At 33.4% G+C, this 24,477-nt stretch overlaps 1 protein-coding gene across 1 annotated transcript in view; it reads right to left on the bottom strand.

The window, feature by feature from the left end:
• Positions 1-24,477, bottom strand: part of LOC137387268 (major facilitator superfamily domain-containing protein 12-like) — a 43,234-nt gene that overhangs the window by 6,873 nt on the left and 11,884 nt on the right. The window contains exons 7-9 of the mRNA XM_068073615.1: positions 3,104-3,271; positions 1,435-1,527; positions 278-370 (exon numbers count right to left, since the gene is read on the bottom strand). Coding sequence (XP_067929716.1) covers positions 278-370; positions 1,435-1,527; positions 3,104-3,271 — 354 coding nt within the window. The remainder of the gene's footprint in view (positions 1-277; positions 371-1,434; positions 1,528-3,103; positions 3,272-24,477) is intronic.

Genomic DNA, 24,477 nt, shown 5'->3' with positions numbered 1-24,477 from the left:
CTAGCCATGACGTCTCAGTAGGGCTGACTTTCACTTGGACAATGCATTCTGGAGAAGTTTTGCCAGCGGTTGTTCGCAAATGTTGAACAGCGCTGAACTCTTGCATTCCTTTTACGGTACTCGGTGCCTAGGTTCACATTTCACCACTAATATCCTCGTGGTGCTGTTGCCGGTGCTTGCGGCGTATTTGAAAACCAGGCTTTAGAGATGACACAAAATACTAAATAAAAGGAGCTTAATTCTCTTTACCAGCAGGTTTTACTGAATAATAACCCACCTTTTTTCCAAGATGGAGACTGAGAAATCTGCCAGGGTAGGTAGTGATAAAACCAGTAACGCACATGACTAGAGGAACTATGGCTATATAGACCTGCAATATGAAATGCAAATTAGTCTATTGATATCCTAGGGTATGGTTCCTCCTAATTTCATCCTTTTCACTCGAAAGATTACGGCAATCATTTTCATGTAACATAAAGAGTTGACAGTCTACATAACAAAAACAGGCACTTGTGTTATCACCTACTAACAGCTTCAAATAATGTACATGTATTGTCACTGGTCAGTTTTTAAGTTTTTTTGACTGCATGTTAGACTTGCATGTGGGATGCCTTGGCTTTCAACAATGTTATTGAAAATTTACACGATGTATTCTACTTACAGGCAAAAAAATTCATATATAGGCTGTGAATATAAAACCCAAGAGCCTACTAGCTGACAACAATTTATAAGATAGTCACACACAGAAATCTATAGCATAATCATAGCAATAGAAGTTTATATCATAACTATAGCAATAGAAGTCTACGTTATATTATAGCTATAGAAGTCTATTGTGTAACTGTGGCTATAGCAGAGATACAATCAATTTATATACAGAAAAAACTACAAGCAAACAAAAGTATGTGATTAACCCAAGGAAAAAAACTTACAGTCTACCTGCTAAAAGATAAACTTGTGATCAGCCTGCTGGCGTAAAAACAGATAATTTATTTGAATGCATATAAAACTTTGGTAACCTGTGGCAAATAATTTCATAGCTTACCAGTAGGTAGGAAAACATTTATTTATTTACAGGCATGCAAACATATAACTTATCAGCAAAGACCATTTTAAATTAGAGCTTTTATTGGGTGCATGACTAGATCTAACCCAATAAAAAACCATAAGCTTTTTACATCCTCAAGGTGTCAAGATTTGTTTAAAGCTCTCAAGGGTGTTACCATGTCTAGTCAGAGCTAGTCTACAACTGTGATAAGTATCAGACAGCAAGACGGGTCTAGCATGCGAGTTTATTACGGGTGAGGGTATAGGCCAGATGTAACTAGTCTTAGCCAATCAGCAAAGCTATTAGAAACTAACTCAAATCTTTATTAGTTATATCATTATTCAATAAGCAGCTCCATTTTATGGAAGTTACTAGTAAATACTCACAGTGGGTAGTCTCAGGGTTTTAGTAATATAAAAGGCAATGTAGACTTGTAGAATATTGATCATAAGTCTGGTGGCTATATACAGCGTCCCCACCTAAATAATATAAAAACTAAGTCTACAACGGTTTCATACATAATGGAATTAAACAGGATGTGTTACAAAAACTTTAGTAGCTTCATATAGTCAAAGCTACATATTGTAAGGACTTTTGACTTTTTTAGCTGCTTATAATCTGTTTTAATACCTGTGCAACGCCGGCCATTTGGTTAGTGTAAGCATATATAGCAAAAATATAAAAAAGTTTTACATACTTAAAGAACAACAAATAAGTTGCTTGTTGTTACAGTTTTGTATACTTTAAATATGTTTGATAAAACAAAACAACAATTTGACAAATATTAACAATATAATTCTCATCATATTTATAAACAATCGAATTAAATTATTGCGCAAAAAAATTAACAGAGTTGATGCTGGTTAGGAGTCCCTAACAACTGCAGTCAATATAAAAGCAGTTTTTGCTAAAACCAGACTAATTTAGAGAGAATACCGAAAAGAACAATCAAGAGGTAACTTTTTGTCATTACAACCTGTCACAATACCAATAGATTATTAATCTTTCAAACACTTTTGTTCAACTTACTTAATAATTTCCATTTTTTGTCTTCTTATATTTGTTTTTGACATGTACTGAAACAATTTTGTTCATGACTTACTTATAGTTATAATATATGTATAGTATGTGTATGTTACTTAGCAATAGTTATAGTACATGTAGAATTTAAAAAGTTACACATATACATACACACATGTAGTGGTAGGTTCCCAGTGTTGGGATTAGCCACATTTTAACTAGATAAGTTGGCAGCAAATTAAAAAGCGATGACAAAAACACTTTGTTTGACCTTTACCTGTGTCACTGTTCATGCACAAGCATATCAAAATATTTGAGAAATTTCAGGAAATAACTCCTAGAAGTTAAGATAAAATCAACTACATTGTAATTGGTTTAACAAAACCTCAAGACTTTGTTGGTGTTACGTCTTCTTCCACACGACAAGATGCAGAAGTAAGGTGACCAAATATTATTGGTAATAATGTTCATTATCAAACAGGCTTTGACACATGCTACAGGCTTCAGTCCAGTTTTGCATAGTATGTACTTAAAAAAGAATTTTAAAAAGATGGACAACAGGAATAAAGTTCCCAAAACCGCTTGCCTTAAACATGATCATACACAGAATATTAATTGATTCTACTTTTATCATTTGCTTTTGAATGTTTGAGGGAATCTGACTGCCAGTACGTTTCAAAATTAAAATAGATCAAACTTGAATGCGGTTAAAACGCTCAGATCAAGCGAATGTGCGATTAGATGCCAATTATTGCAAAGAGACCAAAAGAATAATGATCCGTAACACTGCAGCTTGAACACAATAACTGATATAAACTAGCGTGATGATAATAACTAGGAACATCATTTTTCATGTATTATTCCTCTGAGCATTTCAATTGCCATTAAATTTTGTCGATTTGATTTTTGAAATGTCCTGGCAGTCAGATCACTTAAACAACAAAAACGATTGCCAATGTTAAAAAAATACCTCTAATTTCTGATAAAATCCACTAAAATGTTATGGGAATTCATCTTTAAGAAAAGGTTACCCACACAATAGAACTGGGGAGATTTGAGCCAGCCAACAATATTTCGGATCAGCCTTGACGACCGTAAAGCAATCCAGTTGAGCTCATCATGGTCTCGCAGAACCTCCTTGGTCCCCATATGAAATATCAGAGTGAAACTGGCACCAATTCCAAGAACTGTCCACACTAAAATCTGCATGATATAAAACAAGATGAAAAAAACAAATGCGTCACATTTCTGTCAACGGTGTTTAAGTGAACTACCACATAAGTTCATTCGACTACACTACAAGCAATGCCACTCTAAGAGAAATGCTGTTGTAAAGGGATATTACCTTGAGAGGGGTACTCCTACACTGGTAGTACCACTTCAAGTACAATATATTTATATATATATACTAGCTGTGCCACTCGGCGTTGCCCGTGTAATAGAAGAGTATTTGGACAGAAAATTGATTTGTATTTAACATATAACAACATTTGCCATTCTAACTGTCAAACTACATATCATGAGAAAAGTTTTTTGTCTTATAAACAATGAGAAGTAGTGAGAGTTTTGCTATTAGGCAGTTTAATAATGTGAGCGAACAGCTTCTCGTGACGTTATGCTATGACCCGGGTCATACGTAAAGCAGTTAGGTATTGCTCTGATATAATGCCTTATATTGAAAGGCTAGCAATATTATTTTTACAGTCCAGTGGACTAGGCGTAAGACTTGTGAACGGTTTGGACCGAGATCGAATCCACTTCAGTACGGAATATATCTCTCAAGATTTTAAGATCTATAGCTGGAAAACCGACATATAAACGACATACTTTGAGAAATTTATATAATATATATTATTGATATTTTATATATAATAAATATATTATATCTATATTATATAGTCATAATACTATATATATACATATAGTATATATATATACTATATGCTATATATATACTATATGTATATATATAGTATATATATACTATACATAGTATAGCATATATATACTATACTATATATATATATACTATACTATATATATATATACTATACTATGTATATATATATATATATATATATATATACCCATATTTCAGAGTTAGGAGTTGAATAAATATATACCAGTTAGGAGGTTTCGGAATATAAGGGATTAGGAGTTAACGCAAATATATATGGGTAAGCCTCCTATATGGTCTAATTTATCTACATTGTAGATATATATATATTTATTCGCCTCCTAATTATTATATATTTTTATGAAAATTTAAGGAGAATATGGTATCATACAATATATATTTATTGCCTTATCATACTTTGTATATATGCATACTAGAAAAACTGTCAAAACTTGGAGAATGTCTAGATGGTTGTTGTAAATTACATATCAATTTGAAGGTAAATTAATTCATACCTCAATGAGTAAGCAAAAATAATGACTGCCAGCTAGGAGATTGCTACAAATTACACATAAATTAGAATGTTACCATTGTAACTTATGTAATAGTTACAATGGAAACATTACATAGCATGGCATAGCTTACATACCCTTTAGTAAGATGTCGTAAATTATATCATTTAGGAGTTTGCTATAACTTGTTTCTTTGAGAGACTGCTCTGATTTACATATAATAAAGTATGTTGCTATAACTTATAAATCACTTGAGAAATTGCTATGATTTAAATTTCACATAGTTGGTAGCAATTATCTATATATCCGTGAGGAGGCTGCTATAAGTTATATATTATTTAGGAGGCTGCTGCTATTTATAAATTGTTTTGGAGGTTGCTATAACTTACATATCATTGCAGAGGCTGCTATGAGTTACATATAATTTAGGATGCTGCTATCACTTATATGTAGATCACGTAAGACCTTGCTATAATTTGAATTTTCCATAGTTGATAGCTATTATTTATATATCAGTTAGGAGGCTGCTATGGATTATATATTAATTAGGAGGCTGCTGATATTTATATATCATTTAGGAGGTTGCTATAACTTACATATCATTGCAGAGGCTGCTATGAGTTACATATAATTTAGGATGTTGCTATATCTTATAGATCACCTAAGACCTTGCTATAATTTGAATTTTCCATAGTTGATAGCTATTATTTATATATCAGTTAGGAGGCTGCTATGGATTATATATTAATTAAGAGGCTGCTGATATTTATATATCATTTAGGAGGTTGCTATAACTTACATATCATTGCAGAGGCTGCTATGAGTTACATATAATTTAGGATGTTGCTATATCTTATAGATCACCTAAGACCTTGCTATAATTTGAATTTTCCATAGTTGATAGCTATTATTTATATATCAGTTAGGAGGCTGCTATGGATTATATATTAATTAGGAGGCTGCTGATACTTATATATCATTTAAGAGGTTGCTATAACTTACATATCAATGCAGAGGCTGCTATGAGTTACATATAATTTAGGATGATGCTATCACTTATAGATCACCTAACACCTTGCTATAATTTGAATTTTCCATAGTTGATAGCTATTATTTATATATCAGTTAGGAGGCTGCTATGGATTATATGTTAATTAGGAGGCTGCTGATATTTATATATTGCTTAGGAGGTTGCTATAACTTACATATCATTGCAGAGGGTGCTATGAGTTACATATAATTTAGGATGTTGCTATCACTTATAGATCACCTAAGACCTTGCTATAATTTGAGTTTTCCATAGTTGATAGCTATTATTTATATATCAGTTAGTAGGCCACTATGAATTATATATTAATTAGGAGGCTGCTGCTATTTTTACATCATTTAGGAGGTTGCTATAACTTATATATCATTACAGAGGTGCCATGGGTTACATATAATTTGGGATGTTGCTATCACTTATAGATCAACTAAGAGTCTGCTATAATTTGAATTTCATATAGATGGTAGCTACAGTACTATTTATATATCAGTTAGGAGGCTGCTATGAAGTATGTATTAATTAGGAGGCTGCTGCTATTTATATATCATTCAGGAGGTTGCTATAACTTACATATCATTGCAGAGGCTGATATGGGTTACATATAATTTAGGATGCTGCTATCACTTATAGATCACCTAAGAGTTTGCTATAATTTAAATTTCATATAGTTGGTAGCTACAGTACTATTTATATATCAGTTAGGAGGCTGCAATGGATTATATATTAATTAAGAGGCTGCTGATATTTATATATCATTTAGGAGGTTGCTATAACTTACATATCATTGCAGAGGCTGCTATAAGTTACATATAATTTAGGATGATGCTATCACTCATAGATCACCTAAGACCTTGCTATAATTTGAATTTTCCGTAGTTGATAGCTATTATTTATATATCAGTTAGGAGGCTGCTATGAATTATATATTAATTAGGAGGCTGCTGATATTTATATATCGCTTAGGAGGTTGCTATAACTTACATATCATTGCAGAGGTTGCTATGAGTTACATATAATTTAGGATGCTGCTATCACTTATAGATCACCTAAGAGTTTGCTATAATTTGAATTTCATATAGTTAGTAGTTACAGTACTATTTACATATCAGTTAGGAGGCTGCTATGAATTATATATTAATTAGGAGGCTGCTGATATTTATATATCATTTAGGAGGTTGCTATAACTTACATATCATTGCAGAGGTTGCTATGGGCTACATAGAATTTAGGATGTTGCTATGACTTGTAGATCACGTAAGAGTTTGCTATAATTTGAATTTCATTTAGTTGGTAGCTACTATTTATATATCAGTTAGGAGGCTGCTATGAATTGTATATTATTTAAGAGGTTGCTGCCATTTATATATCATTTAGTAGGTTGCTATAACTTGTTTATCTGGTATTATTACTTAACAAACATAATTTATATACTAGTCAGAAGGTTGCATGAAACTATACAACTTGTATCTTATAGCGATATACCTTGTACATATGTAAAAAGCTATTTAACTTAAATATAGGTTCTAGAGGTACCTATGACATATACAGTGTACATACTTCAGAAGGCTATGATCGATTATGTACTATGTTAAGAAGGTAACATAACTTGCACACATTAGCTAAGAGGCCATTAAACCTTCTTATCTTTTAGCAACTTATACGCATAATGACTTCTCTGACTTATGACATGTCAGAAAAGTAACAAAATTATCTAAAAACACTTACAACATTTTACTATAGAATCTTCTAAATTTTGTGACTATTGGCGCAATCATGAGTTGTGGGCAAACTGGCCTCTGTTGCACATTTCCTGGTATACTTGTTTTTTTCCAAAATAATTTAATCGTTGTTAAAACTTGCTTATTGTACAGTATGGTAAAATTTAAGGTAGGATGCAGTAAATATGTACATAAACAGCAACAGCCACCATGCTTGATACCAAAAACTCAATTAGTCAAGTACCATAGAATGGTTGTTGCTTAGTCGCCAAACGAAGTAAATTTATTCAGACATCAAGTTTAATGCAATATTACATAAGTGTCAGCAACATGAAGACCCTGCTGCCAGTTTAATTTTGCAGCTTTATTGAGTAAGTTGTGGGCTCGAGCGTAAGTCATTACTATAATTTTCAAACACCAAACTTTTTTAATAATATTCAACTCTGACATTGTTGGTAGTTTGCCTAAATCTTCCAATCATTGCTTTTTGAACTCTCAAAATTTTTTAGGCTGCATAACTTTCTGCTCACTAAACTAAACGGATAATGTAATTCGTTATTTATCAATATGTTTTATGTTATAGTTTCTGATTCAGTTACATATCGCTGCTGCACTGCATACAAAAATTTAAACAAGTTAGTTGGAAACAATGCATGGACACATCTCCATTACTGTGATTGTTAAAATGAAACACACACATTTTTTTCCTTGCTATGCATATTACCTACAGTAATAATATGAGTTACTTGCACAACATACTTAGTTACTCAATCTAACATACAATAACAGCAATGTCTTTCTATTCATTTTAAGCCACTCTTAGAAAGTTAAGTAAAAACATTTTCCCCGCTCGGGAATGGAACCTGGAGTGTCAGGTTGCAAGACTGTCACGATACCACAACACCATAAAGTGGTTAGATTCCAAACAAGCCCATTGTGTCTATGTAGAACCAAAGGAAACTATTAATTACACATGTAGAGCCAATAAAATTACAATAACATTCCATCCTGAAGGCATTTTCGTTTTTCAAAAAACTTTTTTTTGACTGCAATTTATTGTTAGCAACGATCAGTCGGGCTGAACCCAGCACGGCACCAAATTTTTCCTAACTTTAGATCTCTCGACTTTGGGTAGTTTTATTGATCAATAGTAATACTAAGTGCTATTATTCACATTTTACCAGTAATAATAATGCCCTGAACTGTCAAGCAATTGATGAAACGTTTTACTCAGACACATTCACTTTAATTTGGAAAATGACCCAAAAAAGAAATATTTCTCATTGTGTAGTGAATTTCTGAATTTTTAGTCATGCACAGCGTTCTAGGTAATTTTTTTGGGCTTGTCGGTTTGATAGTAAGTTGTCAGTAGACTGGCTACTGCGGCACATTTTCTTATATTTGATTTTCTTTAAAAAAATTATTAAATTCATATTACAGCTTGTTTCTTGAATAATACATAATAGTGTACAGTGCAGTACAACAGATAATATCTATTGTCGGTATTGTATTATAAATCATAGTCATTGTTTTATGCACATTTTCTGTACATAAAATAATAGCTAAGACTGCTTGATACAAAATAACTATACCAGTGCATTACTGCGGAGTTGGCCTCTTTTAGGCTCCAAAAAGAGCACATTTATTGACAAAAAACGCAATGATAGTAAGAAGGTTCAACAACATAAAAAAATCAGCAGGCATTTTTTCTTGCAGCTTTCTTTAGCAAGTTGTTGGCTGAGATGAATCACCATAACACTTTTGTTAGGCAGCATTGAGTGTATAGCATATCGTATAGATCTTGTTGGCAGTTTGCCTGATTTTTCAGTCCAGTGCTTGTCAAATTCTGCTATTTCCTCTGCACTTTACCGTTTTCTGCTGACTGAAATAGTAAATAATGTGAATTATCATTTATAAAAAATCCGATAAGCTATGGATTTTGGTAAATCACATATCATTGCTCAGCTCCATTCAAAAGTTAAATAAGCTGGTTTATGTGCGGCAAGTCAAAACAGAATTGACGGTTTCTCAGATACAAGTGAACAATAAGGACATAAATGCTAGCTTGTGTCATTTCTCATTTAGTAATATAATACTTAACCGATGTATTGTTATTCAAAAAACACATATACTGTAGAAGGTATTTTGATGACCACCTCTATATACTACTTCAGCAGCTAATTATGAAACTAAATAGTGTGCCACTTGTGTGCATGCGATAGAGCAGTTTGGATTTCTATTTGCTTAAAACTTAGAGAAATGATCAGGATTAACAATCATTAAGCAGCCTCAATGGCCAATGTTCGGAACGATTGCTGCTAAGCTCAGTGTGACCTGACTGGGTAGCTATTTATTGAGTCATTAATTAATACTTGACCTATGGGGTCAAGCACTGTGGTTAAACACCATTGTGCTGGTGTTCATTGAAACCACTAAAGGTGCGTTTACACCAGGCCGATTTGTCGGAGTTGTTTCAACTCCGACAAAATCGGCCTGGTGTAAAAGGCAAATCGGTTGTAAAAACTGCATCGTCTCCGTCAAAGACACAAAATCGGTGAAATGCTACATACTATGTTGGTCCGATTTTGACGGCCGTCCTTGTCGGAGTGAAACAATAAATTGACCAATCATATCTCGTAAAATTGCAAAACTTCGCAATTGCGCGGGTAATATCATTAGCAATCGTAGCAATCATAAAACATGGCTGTTTATTCCGTTGTTCCTAAAGATCAGTTAAAATTAGCATTGAAAACACTGAGCTCTGAGCAGTTAATCACAGAGTTACAGCCACGGTTCTACATATGGAACCATACGCATCCGGAGCATTTTTCACGGGCTCAAGGACAGTATGTGGATTTAGCCAAGTCGCTGAACAGTACAGGTTAGTAGGTCTAGCAATAGTGCGCAGTGTAGTGTTATCTATTGTGTAAACAGCTGATCTAGCAAAGGTAGTAAACATGTAGTAATTAAAAATTATTAATGTTTATGTTAATAGTTTGTTTATTACAACAAATTTAATAATGATCGCTTTTATTTGAACCCTCGTCAAACTGCAACCTATTTTCATCAATGCTGATGGTTTTATTAGAGATCACTCTCGTTGGTTTACCTACACAAGAATTCAATGTGTTAATTATTTATTTAGTTTTTTGTCTCATTTTAGTTCAAATTGTCAAAGCCAAGTATCAAGGGCTACGCACGTACTGGCTTAAAGAATACAAAAAAGTCATCAGTTCCCAGAGGTCAGGTGCAGGGGCTGGAGATACTTATCAACCTTCTTGGCCATACTACACCAGCCTAATGTTTCTAGCAGCGACGGTGCATGTCAATCAGACTGAGTCGAGTATTGAGATGCCTAGTGAAGGTACGTAGTTCATATAGAGAGTTTTATTATTTGTACATGGTACATGTAACAATACCCACGCTACTGTATGACAAATCGACAACTAACTCATATTCGTCATCTTTTTCAGCACCCACAGACTCAGCCAGTCAAGCTGACATGAATAAATCCGATTCAGCAGTGTTAGCTGTACCAATTGCCTCGTCTCCCAGTCTCGAGGAAATGAATGGTGATAGTGCGCCTGAAACTGCAGTTCAGCCATCCCGGTCGCTCAAGCGCAAGAGGGCGGAGTCTGAAGAAACCAGAGCTAAAACCTTAAAAGCGATAACAGACACTATGATGACAGTGCAGGAGAGTAGGAACCCAAAATTGGATGAGTATGACTATGCTGGCAAGATGATTGCTGAGCAGCTCCGCCAAATCTCAAATAAACAAGTAGCCTCGACCACATTGTTGAAGATTCAACAAATTCTTCATGAAGCTCGGTTTCAAGAGCAACCACCGGCACCTATATATGGCCAATCAACCGAAGCGGACACTGATCCGAGCTATTTAATATTATAGTACTAACAAGTTTTCATATAATCATAAACTTATATTTTCTGCATATATATACCTTTTTTATGGGAATACTAAACTTCTCATGTACAACATGGTTACCTACTGTTCATTTGGTCCATAACCATATATTATATATTGAATGTATCCCTTTTTGTCCTTATTTTAAATATGTAAATCAAACAGTTTATAAAATTATGTATTTAAATAACTATGTAGGCTAAAATCTGAACATTTCATTTTTTTAATTTGCAACATTTCAAAAAATTGAAATGATCAGAATTCAGCCTACATAATTATTAAAAAATATAATCTAACAGCTGCTTTGTTTATATATGTGAAACAAGGACAAAAATAGGAGTAATTCAACATATAATTTATGGCCATGGACTAAGTTTACTATGGCGCCTTACAGTGCCTCGCCTTGCGCGTTCACAACTCGAGTTGTACAACTCGAGTTGCACAACTCGAGTTGTGAACACGCAACGCGACTTTTCAAAAGTAAGGTGCAATATATCGGTATTACGGTAGCATAACCGTAGATCTAGTTATATTAACAATGGTACATCAATAGGCACCCGTTAGCTAATAGAAATTAAACTGTATGTACTGTAAAACTAGAGCTAATAGCGAATTATTAGAATTATACTGTGCCGAGTTTGCAACTCGAGTTGTGCAACTCGAGTTGTACAACTCGAGTTATATTTACAAACTCGAGTTGTACAACTCGAGTTGCAAACTCGGCACAGTATAATTCTAATAATTCGCTATTAGCTCTAGTTTTACAGTACATACAGTTTAATTTCTATTAGCTAACGGGTGCCTATTGATGTACCATTGTTAATATAACTAGATCTACGGTTATGCTACCGTAATACCAGTATATTGCACCTTACTTTTGAAAAGTCGTGTTGCGCGTTCACAACTCGAGTTGTGCAACTCAAGTTGATCAACTCGAGTTGTGAACGCGCAAGGCGAGGCACTGTAAGGCGCCATAGTTTACAGACTATATTTACAGTGGATGACAAAGTTTGTAAATGAGATTTTTAGTTTTTTAGAAACGTGGTCCAGTTTATTTTGCACACCACTGTATATGTCATAAGTGTGTGATAATATTTTTACACAGATCAATAGGACTCAAATATTCAATAAACATGCACTTTACAAACTGTCTGTACCATTGAGCAAAATGTTAACTGCTGTACGGTAGATGGCAAACACCGTAATTGCTTCCATAAAAAATGAGCTCTTGTAGTGTTGGTTGATGTACATCGAATATAATAACTCATCAATCCATGACTGCGTTACCATTGCTTGACAGATCTAAAACATAGGTAATTCTCATTCACTACTGCAAGAGACAGTCTTAAATATGCTCACCAAACTACAGGTGAACCGTGTGAAAAATTTTGAAATTATTGCAATTATTTGTATCCCTGCACACAAATTGCTGATGAGAAATGTCAGAACACAAGAGATGAATTTCAAGCAGCCTAGTTATAAAATGCTTTAAAATCAAGCTCACCTGTATCATTGTAACAATGCGTACCCTCTCTGCCACCAGACTGCTCCATCTTTGTTGAGATAATCACAATACTGTTCCCGAACCATCTTAGCAGCTTCAGTTGGTCTAACGGGTCGAGCTTCAACACTAGGTATAGTGTCTGCTAGATTAGACGGTTCTCGAGGTAATGGTGGCACTGTTCCTTCAGGAGGATGGCAAGAACTACGAATCAGATTGTGCAGAGCGCAGCAAGCCAATACAATGGTTCTAGTTTTATCTGGCTGAAGGTCAATGCGACGAAGTAAAATTCGCCATGTCGAAGAGAGAATTCCAAATGAGTTTTCAATTAGTCTTCTAACCCGTGACAACCGGTAATTAAAAATTCTTCTCTCATCTGTCAAAACCCTTTTCGGGTATGGTCGCATCAAGTGAGATTTTAAAGGAAAGGCCTCATCGGCTAGTATTACATAAGGTAAAGGTTCTTTACACCCTGGCAGCAAGCGGGCAGGCGGTACGTTAATATTATTGCTGGTCAATGATGCCTGCAGCGTACTGACTTCAAAAACACCTCCATCTGAAGCTCGACCTTGTGCCCCAACATCAACATACGTAAAAGAGTAATTGGCGTCACACATAGCCAGCAAGATAATTGATTCCTGTCCCTTGTAGTTATGGTACTCAGACCCAGCACGCCAAGGCTTGTTCATCATCACATGTTTGCCGTCAAGGGCACCAATGGCATTTGGGAAATTCCATTTCTCTTCCAAATCAGTCGAGATGTTGAGCCATTCTTGCACACTAGACGGAGTTTTAATAAAGTCATCTTTTAAACAATTGTATATTGCTCTTGAAGTCTCGGAAATTATTTGTGATAAGCTTGCAACTGAGATATACCATTCATAATGCAGTTGAGTTAAACTAGAGCCGGTAGCTAAATATCTCAGTGTTACCATCAATCTTTCTTCGGCAGTAATAGCTTCTCTATAGTGGGTATCTAGCTTCTTTATTTCTAGCTCCACTTTCGATAAAACTAAGCAAAACTCTTCTTTAGACAATCGGAAATAATTTTGGAACGTGCCAACCCGGTTGGACGGTAGCTTGTCATCGCCAGTAGCATCGATTAGCTTGGGCACAGTTGAATAAAAAGCACCATGTATGGTACGTGATCCAGTAATTGGACCGACCCATGGTTTACCCTTTCTCAAATCTTCCTACAAATATACAGAACATGCAGTAGTACAATCATGTGAAAAGTCGGTTTGGGTCACAAACCGAGGAAAGATTTTCCCGAAAATTAATAGGCAATATATATATATATATATGAGCAACCTTTATTGTGATAATCAATAGTCATATTTTACAATATGTTTTCCACAAGGTACCACAGCTAGTAAACTAACTAAAAAGCAATGTACAACAAAAAGTATTGTTTAAACAAAAATTGGACAAACAAAAAACTCCGTGAAAATAGTTATGCATATCTATGACAACAAATTTCTAGTTATGAAAACAACCAACGTATAATGTTAAAATAGGTAAGACTAGATGGTTAATGGTATTATTGGTCAGAGAATAGTAGGTGTAGTTTGAGTTTGGTTTTAAAAGATTTTACAGGTGTTGTAGGGTAGAACACATGTAGGCCATATATAAGATAAGAATGGATAAAATTATAGTAATATAGTTTGGCAATATCAAAGTTCATAAGATGACGAATGTTATAAAATAAACGTAGGTTAGATGATGTTATTTGACATGAATGAGATGTGGTCTGGTTGATGACAAAGCCAAGTAGTTTAAAAGTAGATTGCCTTGTTAGGGTACTGTCGAATATAGAAACTGTCAGAGGGAAATGCAATGGTGGATTTACTAAGATATAGTGATATTTCGATAAATATTAGCAATATTTTTTCTAACGGTTTGTCTAACCGGGTACAGTGACAATTAATAAAATTATGTTAATTGAAACATTGATGAAAAACCGTAAACAATATTGTTAAATTAAATGTTAACAATATGAATAGCTTAAATAATTGACTATACAATGTATATCCAAATTAAAATATGCGCACGTACCTGTTTTTCTTCGACTTCATCTAAAATTATAACGGCTGCAGCTGCAGCACAACATAGTAGTAAATCGTCGTTGTCTTGTTCCATCCTTGAAAAAAATTACTTTTGACGAACTAAATTATTACTATTGTTACTATAAGAATTATGGTAAGTTGAAGCTGTGTGGGCGTGCTATGAATCAATGGCAAGGTTATCGTTTCCGTTTATGGTGATAAGCGCTCAAAATGGATTAGGTATCGATGTTGTATTTAATTGGTTAAAATAGTGACCCATTTTGTATAATCGGAGTTGGAGTTGGTCCGGTGTAAAAGCCTCTGCAAAAACGTATTTCAAATCGTAGACAGACTAGAAGCGGTTCCAACTCAGATTTCGTCGGAGTTGAAACAACTCCGACAAATCGGCCTGGTGTAAACGCACCTTAATGCCTAGATTGCTCTAGATACCTAAATGCCTCTGACTAGGAGAGCTACGTATGATTTGTAACCTGACAGCAGCACAACACAAATACTATTGTCAGCGTTTATGTAGGCAACGAATTTGACTGAAATACTTGAAAAGCTAGACACCTTTATTTTTTCCACTGCATTAGAGCTACAGCAAAATAATCACGGGTAGTTCCCATGTACATTGTGTTAGTTTAAAGCCTTATCATAATGTTATAGCCTCATCATATCATAATATTACCCGCCTTTAACCTGATGTCTAAAAATCACTCTTTGGTGTTGATAATCCATGTATGTCACTCTGCACTTATCTAAAATCAATGCATTTTTGATTAGATGCTACTACACAAAGAGAAATATACCCTTGGGTTCTTTTTTAAATTCATGCATTAGTAATTTGCAAATATAATGAAAGCAGAGCCTCATTTAAAGCTAAAATCTTGTTGTGTCAATATTTGCAAAGTTATGCTTGCTATTTTAACCTTGACCCAAAACTCCAATATTATAACATTCTGAAATATAGCTGAATTGACATAAGGTAGAATCCTAATTTGAAGGTCATGTTCATTTGAGTGCTACTCTGGAAGTGTTGAAAACTAGAGTGTCACCCTTTAATTGACAACCACTTCCAGTTGACTGCCACTTCAACATTCTTTGATCTTTGGATTCAATTTTGGACATGATGGAAAGAAAAATGTTGACAAATTGTTACCAATAATGACTCAGTTACAACAATAGCAATTAATACTTTTGTCAATGCATATCGAAGGGAGTTTTCTAACTTCTAAGATTTACAGCGTTTTTGTTAAAGCTTTGAAAGCAGCACCATGGAAATAGTTAATAACTGTAACAGGCTGATAATAATTTTATTGTTAAGCGGTCTTGATAGTTCGGCATATATGAAAGAACGGTTTAGCAAATACGATGAAATCTGTACTACTATTTGAGGCTAAAATTTCTTGTACATGCTACAGCATTAGAATAAGCAGTTAACAGTAGCATTTTGCAAGCTCAACGCCCAGTGTATATGTTATCACTGACTCACAGCTTAGTTTGTGTGTTATACAGTTTTTTTATGTGTTTTTCAAAAGAAGTAATGTTCACTTGAACGGTGGCGTTCTATTTTTAACCGTTTGCTATTATAGTGCAGGTCTAATAGATGGGCGTTTAAATGAATAGGAGTTCAATTAAAGATTCCATAATATTTTATTAACCCTTTCACTGCTGCATGCGCATTTAGGCAAAATCAATGGATGACCGCCATATGTACATGTTGCGAATTTCATGGCAATTGCATAGTAACTTAATTTTATTATTCGTTGACAACATAACTAACAATTTTTAAGACTTTTTATAGTATTGACAGTGTTGTCCAAAGATTTCTCTGTAAAATTACCTTAAACTCACGAAGCAATTTTAAATTTTTGCTTAGGACTTTTAAACCTAAAAAGAAACATTTTTTCATTTTGATGTTCAAAATATTTAGTGCTATTATAGCTTTCGCAAGTACATCCAGAATTGAAAAACAGAGAATTACTTATGTTGATGACATTATTGATGATTATTGATGACGGATTCAGATTTTAGTGATTACACATATAAATAAGGTAGCAGCTCCAACAGTGACTCCAATGGTGGTCAAAGTAATAGTTTCGTAAGAGTAAGGAACATGGTAGAGCATCATTTTTCAAGCTTCGAAATGATTGTAGCTTCACATAGCTTTAGCAATGTACAAAGTAGGAATGCATTAAGTTTTTTGCATAGTACTATTTTTAAACGTGTTGGAAAAATAAAATCTATAACAAAAGTGTTTTAGATAGTTTGAAGCTAATAAAAATTGAACATAAATTCCGAAGCACAATCGACAATTTTTGCCACTATAATTGGAAGGGTTAAAAAATGCAGTGCCATGGCATTCAAACAAAAGTTTTATAGTAATCTTATTTCTTATAAACTTTGTGAAATAAAACTTTTATTAATGTGGCGCGCTGTTGTGTAAATTAACCGTTAATCAGCAACATACCCCCCTTCAAGAAAGCGTCCAGCTGTGCTTCGTACCATTTTCCATCTGGTGGATATAGTGCTTGGATGCGGTGACCAGGTTTCTACCAAAATAAGCAAAACAATTTTAATAGCCCAAACAGATGTTATGCAGATTAAAAATTGATGCAAAAGATGCCTGATGTTTTTAGGTTTTTCAGCAAATCCGTGTCCTTACCTCACATTACTAAAATTCTATGAAACAGTGAAATTTTATCTTATGTGATATTCTTTTACAAAATTGAAACATAGATTTTAAAGCTTCAACAATTTAAAGGGTTTATATTATTCCAGTCACCTACTTATGACTCCACTTCCAGTTTAAATCCGTATCAAATTACAACTAAAATGCATCAACTTGTTAATTACAATGAAAATAATACATTATCATAACTTTATACTGCCCTAAGCAAGCAAAAACGCCCCATCTGACAAGTTTTTCAAAATTCACTTTCTTGTGCTTATATGTAAGTTAGATTGAGAGATAACATGTCTCGAAATTTCGTATATCTGAGACCACAAGAAATATCACTTTTCACTATGTGCAAAACGCCCTATCCACATTTACCACACATAAAGTGGCAATAAAAACGCCCTATCTGCAGATAGAGCATTTTGATTGGCCTGAACAAACACAAAGTTGAACATTATGAGCAGCATTATGTAATCAAAGAGTGTATAAACAAAGTGAAGCAAAACTGAAGCATATATTTGGTTGTTTTAAGGCAGCTTATACAAGCTAGTGCACTTCTAAGTGCTCAATCTTATTGCTATATTTTTTATCATAATACATTTATTATGACAGGACGATATCTAAGTGACAAAAGTCTCGATTTAAAAATCCGACTCAGAGATTTGATGAAAAATTTGTTCTAAATACATATCCATGAGAAGGTTTTGCTTTTTTAAAATACTGACATTATTGCACTCAGTTGTTTGTTTTAATTTATGTTCATTAAAAGCGTTTGATCTTATTAAAACTACTATTTTACTTACTCCTTTCATTTCATGACATCTGGTTTGAAGGATACCTAGATCTTTGATCATCTCTTAACTTTTGAGCTGAATATGGCTATTACAGGGCTTTAATCCATGTGTTGACTGGATGAGTAATAGGAATTGCAACATATATCATTTTGTTGACTAATTGCGGATTAACATCAGAATTTAAACTTGTAATCCTTTGATAATCCAGTCATGGCAAATGATCTTGTGGCAAACTAACAATGAGAAACCAGTCCAATTAAGCAATCAAAAGGCCCTATCTGCTGTGATAGGGCATTTTGATTGCCTAGTGCCAGCTTAGTAAATTGTCAATTTAAGCAAACAAAATGCCCTAAGTGAAATAACTCCTTTGATTTTAGAGTTCCACGAAAAAACTTGTTCGCTAAAGATTGTTGGATATCTCACCATAATAAATAAATAAACAACTAAAATACTGCTAATACTGATGCCAGGCTCGACCAAAACGCGTTTGTGCTTGTGCTGAACAATTTACAAATATCAAGATACGGCGTTTTGCTTGCTCAGGGCATATAGTGTACTAATAATTCTGCCTGTTTGGTGCTATCAATCAGCTAACACTACTAATCAGAATAAAATGCATCCAAAATTATTTTAATGCTTTTTAAAAAGTTACAAAAGTTAGGAGCATCGACAGAGTCACAGATATTCATCAATTGCTGGCTACCATGCTATATGTTACCATAATTATTTTAATGTGTGTCGGTTAATCTCACAAAGCTACCCTTGTGTATAATTACAAAGTTATCATTTTATGAAAATTAGTAATAATTTCATTCTTCTAGCATTATAAAGTTGGTGTTTCTTGACCTTTTTAACTTGACCATATTACGATCCTGCAATTAAGGCAGTAAAATCCAAATCAAAAATAGCTGCGAAAACCTATGCATTGTTCTTTGCCGTCGCAATTTGATGACATGAGTAAGTGGCTTAGAAATAGTATTTAAAGTGGCTCGGCCTAATGATCAAAAATGGCCACTACCGGTCTAACCTTTTGCATTGGTATTGAGGCGAAGTAAAATACTTTTCATGATGCCTTTTCACCATAATATGGTGCAATTAATTCAATGAAAAATTGGCAAAAGCAATATAAAACAATTGTGACAAACAAATATACCAATTGTGACATGCTTAGTCTGTTCTTCTGCTGCTGCAAAACCCTAAATGGCTAAACGCGTAAAAAAAGAAAAAAAGTTTAGCGGCTGCAATCTCGCTAGAAGGTTGAACTTATGTGATGAGTCTTTAGGTTGTGTAAGAATGAGAGGTTGACTTGTTTCTTACAATCTATTCAATCAATTGACTAGCATGCAAGAAGATAGCAAGCCATGCCACATTAGGAGAATGAGTCACTTTAAGCACAAACCATAATTGCATAAGTACATAGGTCATTTCTGCTAGTGAGAAGACCTTAGAGAATGAGACCATATTATGCAATTCTGTGCAGATTTTATTACTGCAGTTATACTTGTGCTGCAATACTTCTAATAGAGTGAAAAGCAAATGAGCTGCCCAACCACAACCTCCTTCATTATAAAGTTACAAAGAATACATGTAGGAATAACAACATTAGATTTCATTGGGAGGCTGAGGCTATTGAGAAGTAGAAAGTGAATTAGCTAAGCAGGCAATAGTAGAACACACATAATAAGAGCATAGGCATCATTATTGACATGTATGCAGGCAATGAATTTATGTACAATTTCACAACCAAATTTTTTAGTAAAGCTAAACACCTTTGGCTAAAGAGTGCTAGAGATAGGCCAAAACTAGCCAGTGAAAGATTTCATGTTATGCATCCTTATTTGGACACTTTATTTCAAAAGTGTTTAATGCATTGGAAGTTTAACATAAAAGTGTGCCAATAATGCACAAAGAACATTGACAGCAATAACTGCATAGTACTGACAGCAATAAATGAATAGAACATTATGTTTAATTAAAATGTAACATAAAAATAAACGTTTTATTTTGTTTTAGTAAGCTTGCAGCAAAAATGTTTGTTGTGCACATAAAATATTATTTTGCTCCAAATACTTTACGAAACAAGTAATAATAACTTTATTGATGCAAGTTTTACTGAAATTATACTTGTTACAAGCAGTAATGGAAGTCAAAATAAGTAATACAATTTTTACAGACCTTTTAAAAACAATGGCCTTTGCTGCTACAAAACAGTGAGTAGACCCATAGGAAAAGAATTATGTGTTCTTATACTGCTAAAACTACCTTTGGTTCAGAAATCGGATTTGAAAAGAGCAATGAGTTATTATAAGCATTGGCAAAATGTTTGTGATGGATAGGAAACAAAGCTGGGTGTTGCACATGCTGGTAATTTAGCTAATGTAAATAGATTTCCTATACTACCTAATTGAAAGCATCAATGCAAAATCTAAATACATGTAAATGCTTACTAGCCATAGTACAGAGTGACCTTTTAATGTTTGTCAACATAACATCCGTAGCGCTTTGAGCATCTTGAAATTATATTAATGTAGACTTCATTATGAGCTACCTTTGACATTTTAAAGTATCAAAATGGGCAAATACAAATTGCATTTTCAGAGAACTTTTCAATTCAAGTCATATGCCACAAAAAATTCCTCTGCGTTGTTTGTAGTATATTCTAAAAGTGCTAACACTACATTTGTTCTAAATTTTAAAGTTGACACCAATAACTGAGCAAATTATGTAGCTTATTAGTAAAACTTTTGTTAACATCAGCAAACAAACTGCAGACATGCTGCCCGATACCGAAGGCCAAAAATAATAATATATATTGCTATTTATATTTTTACCAATAGTTTTGCAGTTTTGTTTTTGTATTGCAATTTGTATATATACCTACTGTTTTTCAGGTTTGAGCAACTATGAGTTTTAGTTGTGTTCTGACCCTTCATATCGCGTGTTTTTAACATTTTGAGGTAATAATGAAAAGCCATGAGTTGAATTTCTAACAAACTATTAAATGCAAGTCATTGTGCAACTTCAGCAGCATCTTATATATATAATTCGCCAAACTCATTGTCTTGAATCATCAAAGTTCACTAAATCATCCAAAAGGAAATACATACATTTGTATCTCTAATTCTTCTACAGCTTTACCCTTTTACTGCCACCCATGTACAAATTAAGCTACCGGCCTACCGCCAGCCATTTCACCGAAAATTGCCAATTTAGCTTCATGACATGTATACAATTTTTTCCAACTTCAAAGTTTATCTAGAACCTATTTGTAATATATTTTATTTTGCTAAAATGTTAACATATAGTGCTATGCAAAAATCAATGTACCTTCACTTTGTGCATTGCTAAAGCTATGTGAAACTACGATCGCTACGAAGCTAAAAAGATGCTCTACAATGTCCCATACCCTTACAAAACTATTACTTTCACCATCATCAGAGTCACTGCTGCTACTTTAATTATCTGTGTAATCACAAAAACCTGAATTTGAATTGGTTAAATGTCATCAACATAAGTAATTATCTGTTTTCTGACTTGCGCGATACTTAACAAAACTTACACAAAATGTCCATTTTTATTTTGGAAATTCCTAAAAAATTTTTTCAAACTGCTTGGTTATCTTAGGCTATTCTTTTAGAGAAATCTTCGAAACACACTGACAATACCATAAGAGTTTTAAAATCATTGGTTATGTTTTCAACGAATAATAAAATTAGGTGACCACGCAATTGTTGGAAAATTCGCATAAATGTGCATACGGCAGTCGCTCATAGATTTGGCATAAATTCGCATACGGTAGGGAAAGAGTAAAACAAACAAAATTTGTGTCAATCTCATGCATCTAAACATGGTATCTCAAATCTGATAATTACTCTCAGTGTTGGCTGAGTAACTAAAAGTGGTAATGGGTAACCATAGACAACTATTCATTTTATATAATTATGCAATTGCTAAGCAATTGCTACCATGACTCATAAAGACTAAGAAGAGCAATACTAAATCTCTTTGCTATGCTACATTCCTTTGATTAGTTTGTGCTATTTATATTGTGTAATCTGCCAATAATAGATGAATAGAACACAAAAGTGGCATAATGGTTTATGTAAGCGTTTGAAATAATACATTGCCTATAAAAATTGACAACTTTTCTTACTGAAGCTATGGCTATATCAAATTATCACACTAATTTTTGGCTCGCATGTATAATGTGCTATTTTACAGCAACTTATTGCAATATCGCATACCTTTAATTTGATGTCTGCAAATCAGTCTTTGGTGTGGGCCATCAATGCTTCTCATCCAGCAGTTATCTATAACTAAAGCGTCATTGATTATTTGCAACTATACAAAGAAAAACTACTTTTGGGCATGCTGTTACATTCTTACGTCAGGTATACATTTGCTAGTTACAGTAAAACTTTGTACAGTATATTTTCTGTTGGTGAATTTAAAGTTTTGCTTATCATAGTAACTTTGCCAAAACGTAAAACATTACTACATTTCAAAATACAACCTTACTGATATAATGTTTTATAGTTTGTGATCTATAATTATGTATATGTTCAAAAATATTATAAAATTCGGTAGATGAAACCTTGAATATTTTGACATATTTGTTATGCAAACCAACGTGTAATTAGCAACATACCTTTTCTAGAAAAGAACATTCAACTTTCTATTACTCTCTGCCATCTGATGAATATACTGGTAATAATGCTTACCAAATTTCTACAAAAAATGAAAAGATAATTCAAATAGCATAAACAGATATACAGACCAAAATGAATGCAAAATACACATCTTAGTTCACTGGTTAGGTTTTTTTGGCAAACTTGAATGTCTGCCTCCTACTACTGAAGCTCTATAAAACAGCTAAGCTCTTAATTACTACATAATTACTACACAAGATTCAAACTAAATACTAAAAGTTTTAAAATTCAAAGGCTGCATATACCCCACTTACTTGCTTATGCCTATGCATGTACTACTATCACTTACAAAATCATAACTGAAATATGCAAACTCTCACTATTCATGATAACAATAATACAATAACATAATGATCATGATATTCTAATAACAGTTTTGACTGTTGGTAGAACCACATTAATAACTTTACTTATCATTATAAAAAACCATCAAAAATTATTATAATAACAGCTCAAAATAGATTAAAGTTGGAGAATAAACTGATTCACTAAAATAACTATTAATTGTCAGCTGGCTTGTCTGTGTTGATGTTACAAAACTGAACATTCGTGTAACAATAATAAAGTCCAAAATTAGGATTTTACATAAAGTTTTGATATTCTCCTTTATGGTATTATAATGCTGACCTTTTTTGACTTTTCCATGCAGAACAATATCGGCAGTTGGATGACATAAACGAGTGTAAAAAAAATATATCAAACGTGTTCTATGCTACATTCCTTAAAATTATTATAATTGAAACATACTTTTTTCACACCAGTCCTATTTCAATATTAAATACAATTTATACTGCTTTTCTACAACTGTATGTTTCAAGTAAATAAACTGTAAATTGACTAAAATAACATGAACAACTTACCAAATGTGACGTGCTCCCTTACATGTAGTTATTCTGCTGCTACTAAGCTCTAGTTGACTACATGGGTGAAGAACCAATAGTCCTAACAGCCACAGCAACATTATAACAGCCACATCTCTCTAGCTGTTATATGCTGTAGTTATACTTTTGCCACTTTACTTCAATAAATTTGAAAAATCAATTCTTCTACTAAAAATGATCTCTCAGGTATTGCGTTCGGATGCAAAGTTTCAAAAAAAGGTTTATTTTGTGGCTGGATGCAACTACAGCGAAAATATGAATTGTACTGATTATAGAATTATTTAAACTTTTACTACAGCCATGCTTAAACATCAGTTGAAACCATAATGTGCAATTATTGTGAATTTTCACAAAGAAGAGCAGATCAATGAGAATTCTTGCAAAAAAGGGAGTGCTTAAATGGCAGTCTGGAAAACCATAAGGAGGGTCAGCAAATAAATTGTAATGTATTGTAGTTTGTTAATATACAACTTTGTTTCTCAAATCTAATAAAGCTATCATGAATATTAGCAAAACTGACTGTATCCAACATAGCTGCTAATTCCTTGTATTGGCTGATGCTTAGTCATAAGCTTGTTGCAATATGTGTTTAAATAGATTGTGCTATTAACTGAAACGATACCAAAACAATTAAAAGTAAAAATATTTTAAAATTGATATATGCCTCCTAGTTCCATATATAAGAGCCTCCTAGAGTTTATA

This window comes from Watersipora subatra, chromosome 2 (assembly GCF_963576615.1).
Source record: "Watersipora subatra chromosome 2, tzWatSuba1.1, whole genome shotgun sequence".
Lineage (NCBI taxonomy): Eukaryota > Metazoa > Bryozoa > Gymnolaemata > Cheilostomatida > Watersiporidae > Watersipora > Watersipora subatra.
This window is presented reverse-complemented; position numbering and strand designations above follow the sequence as displayed.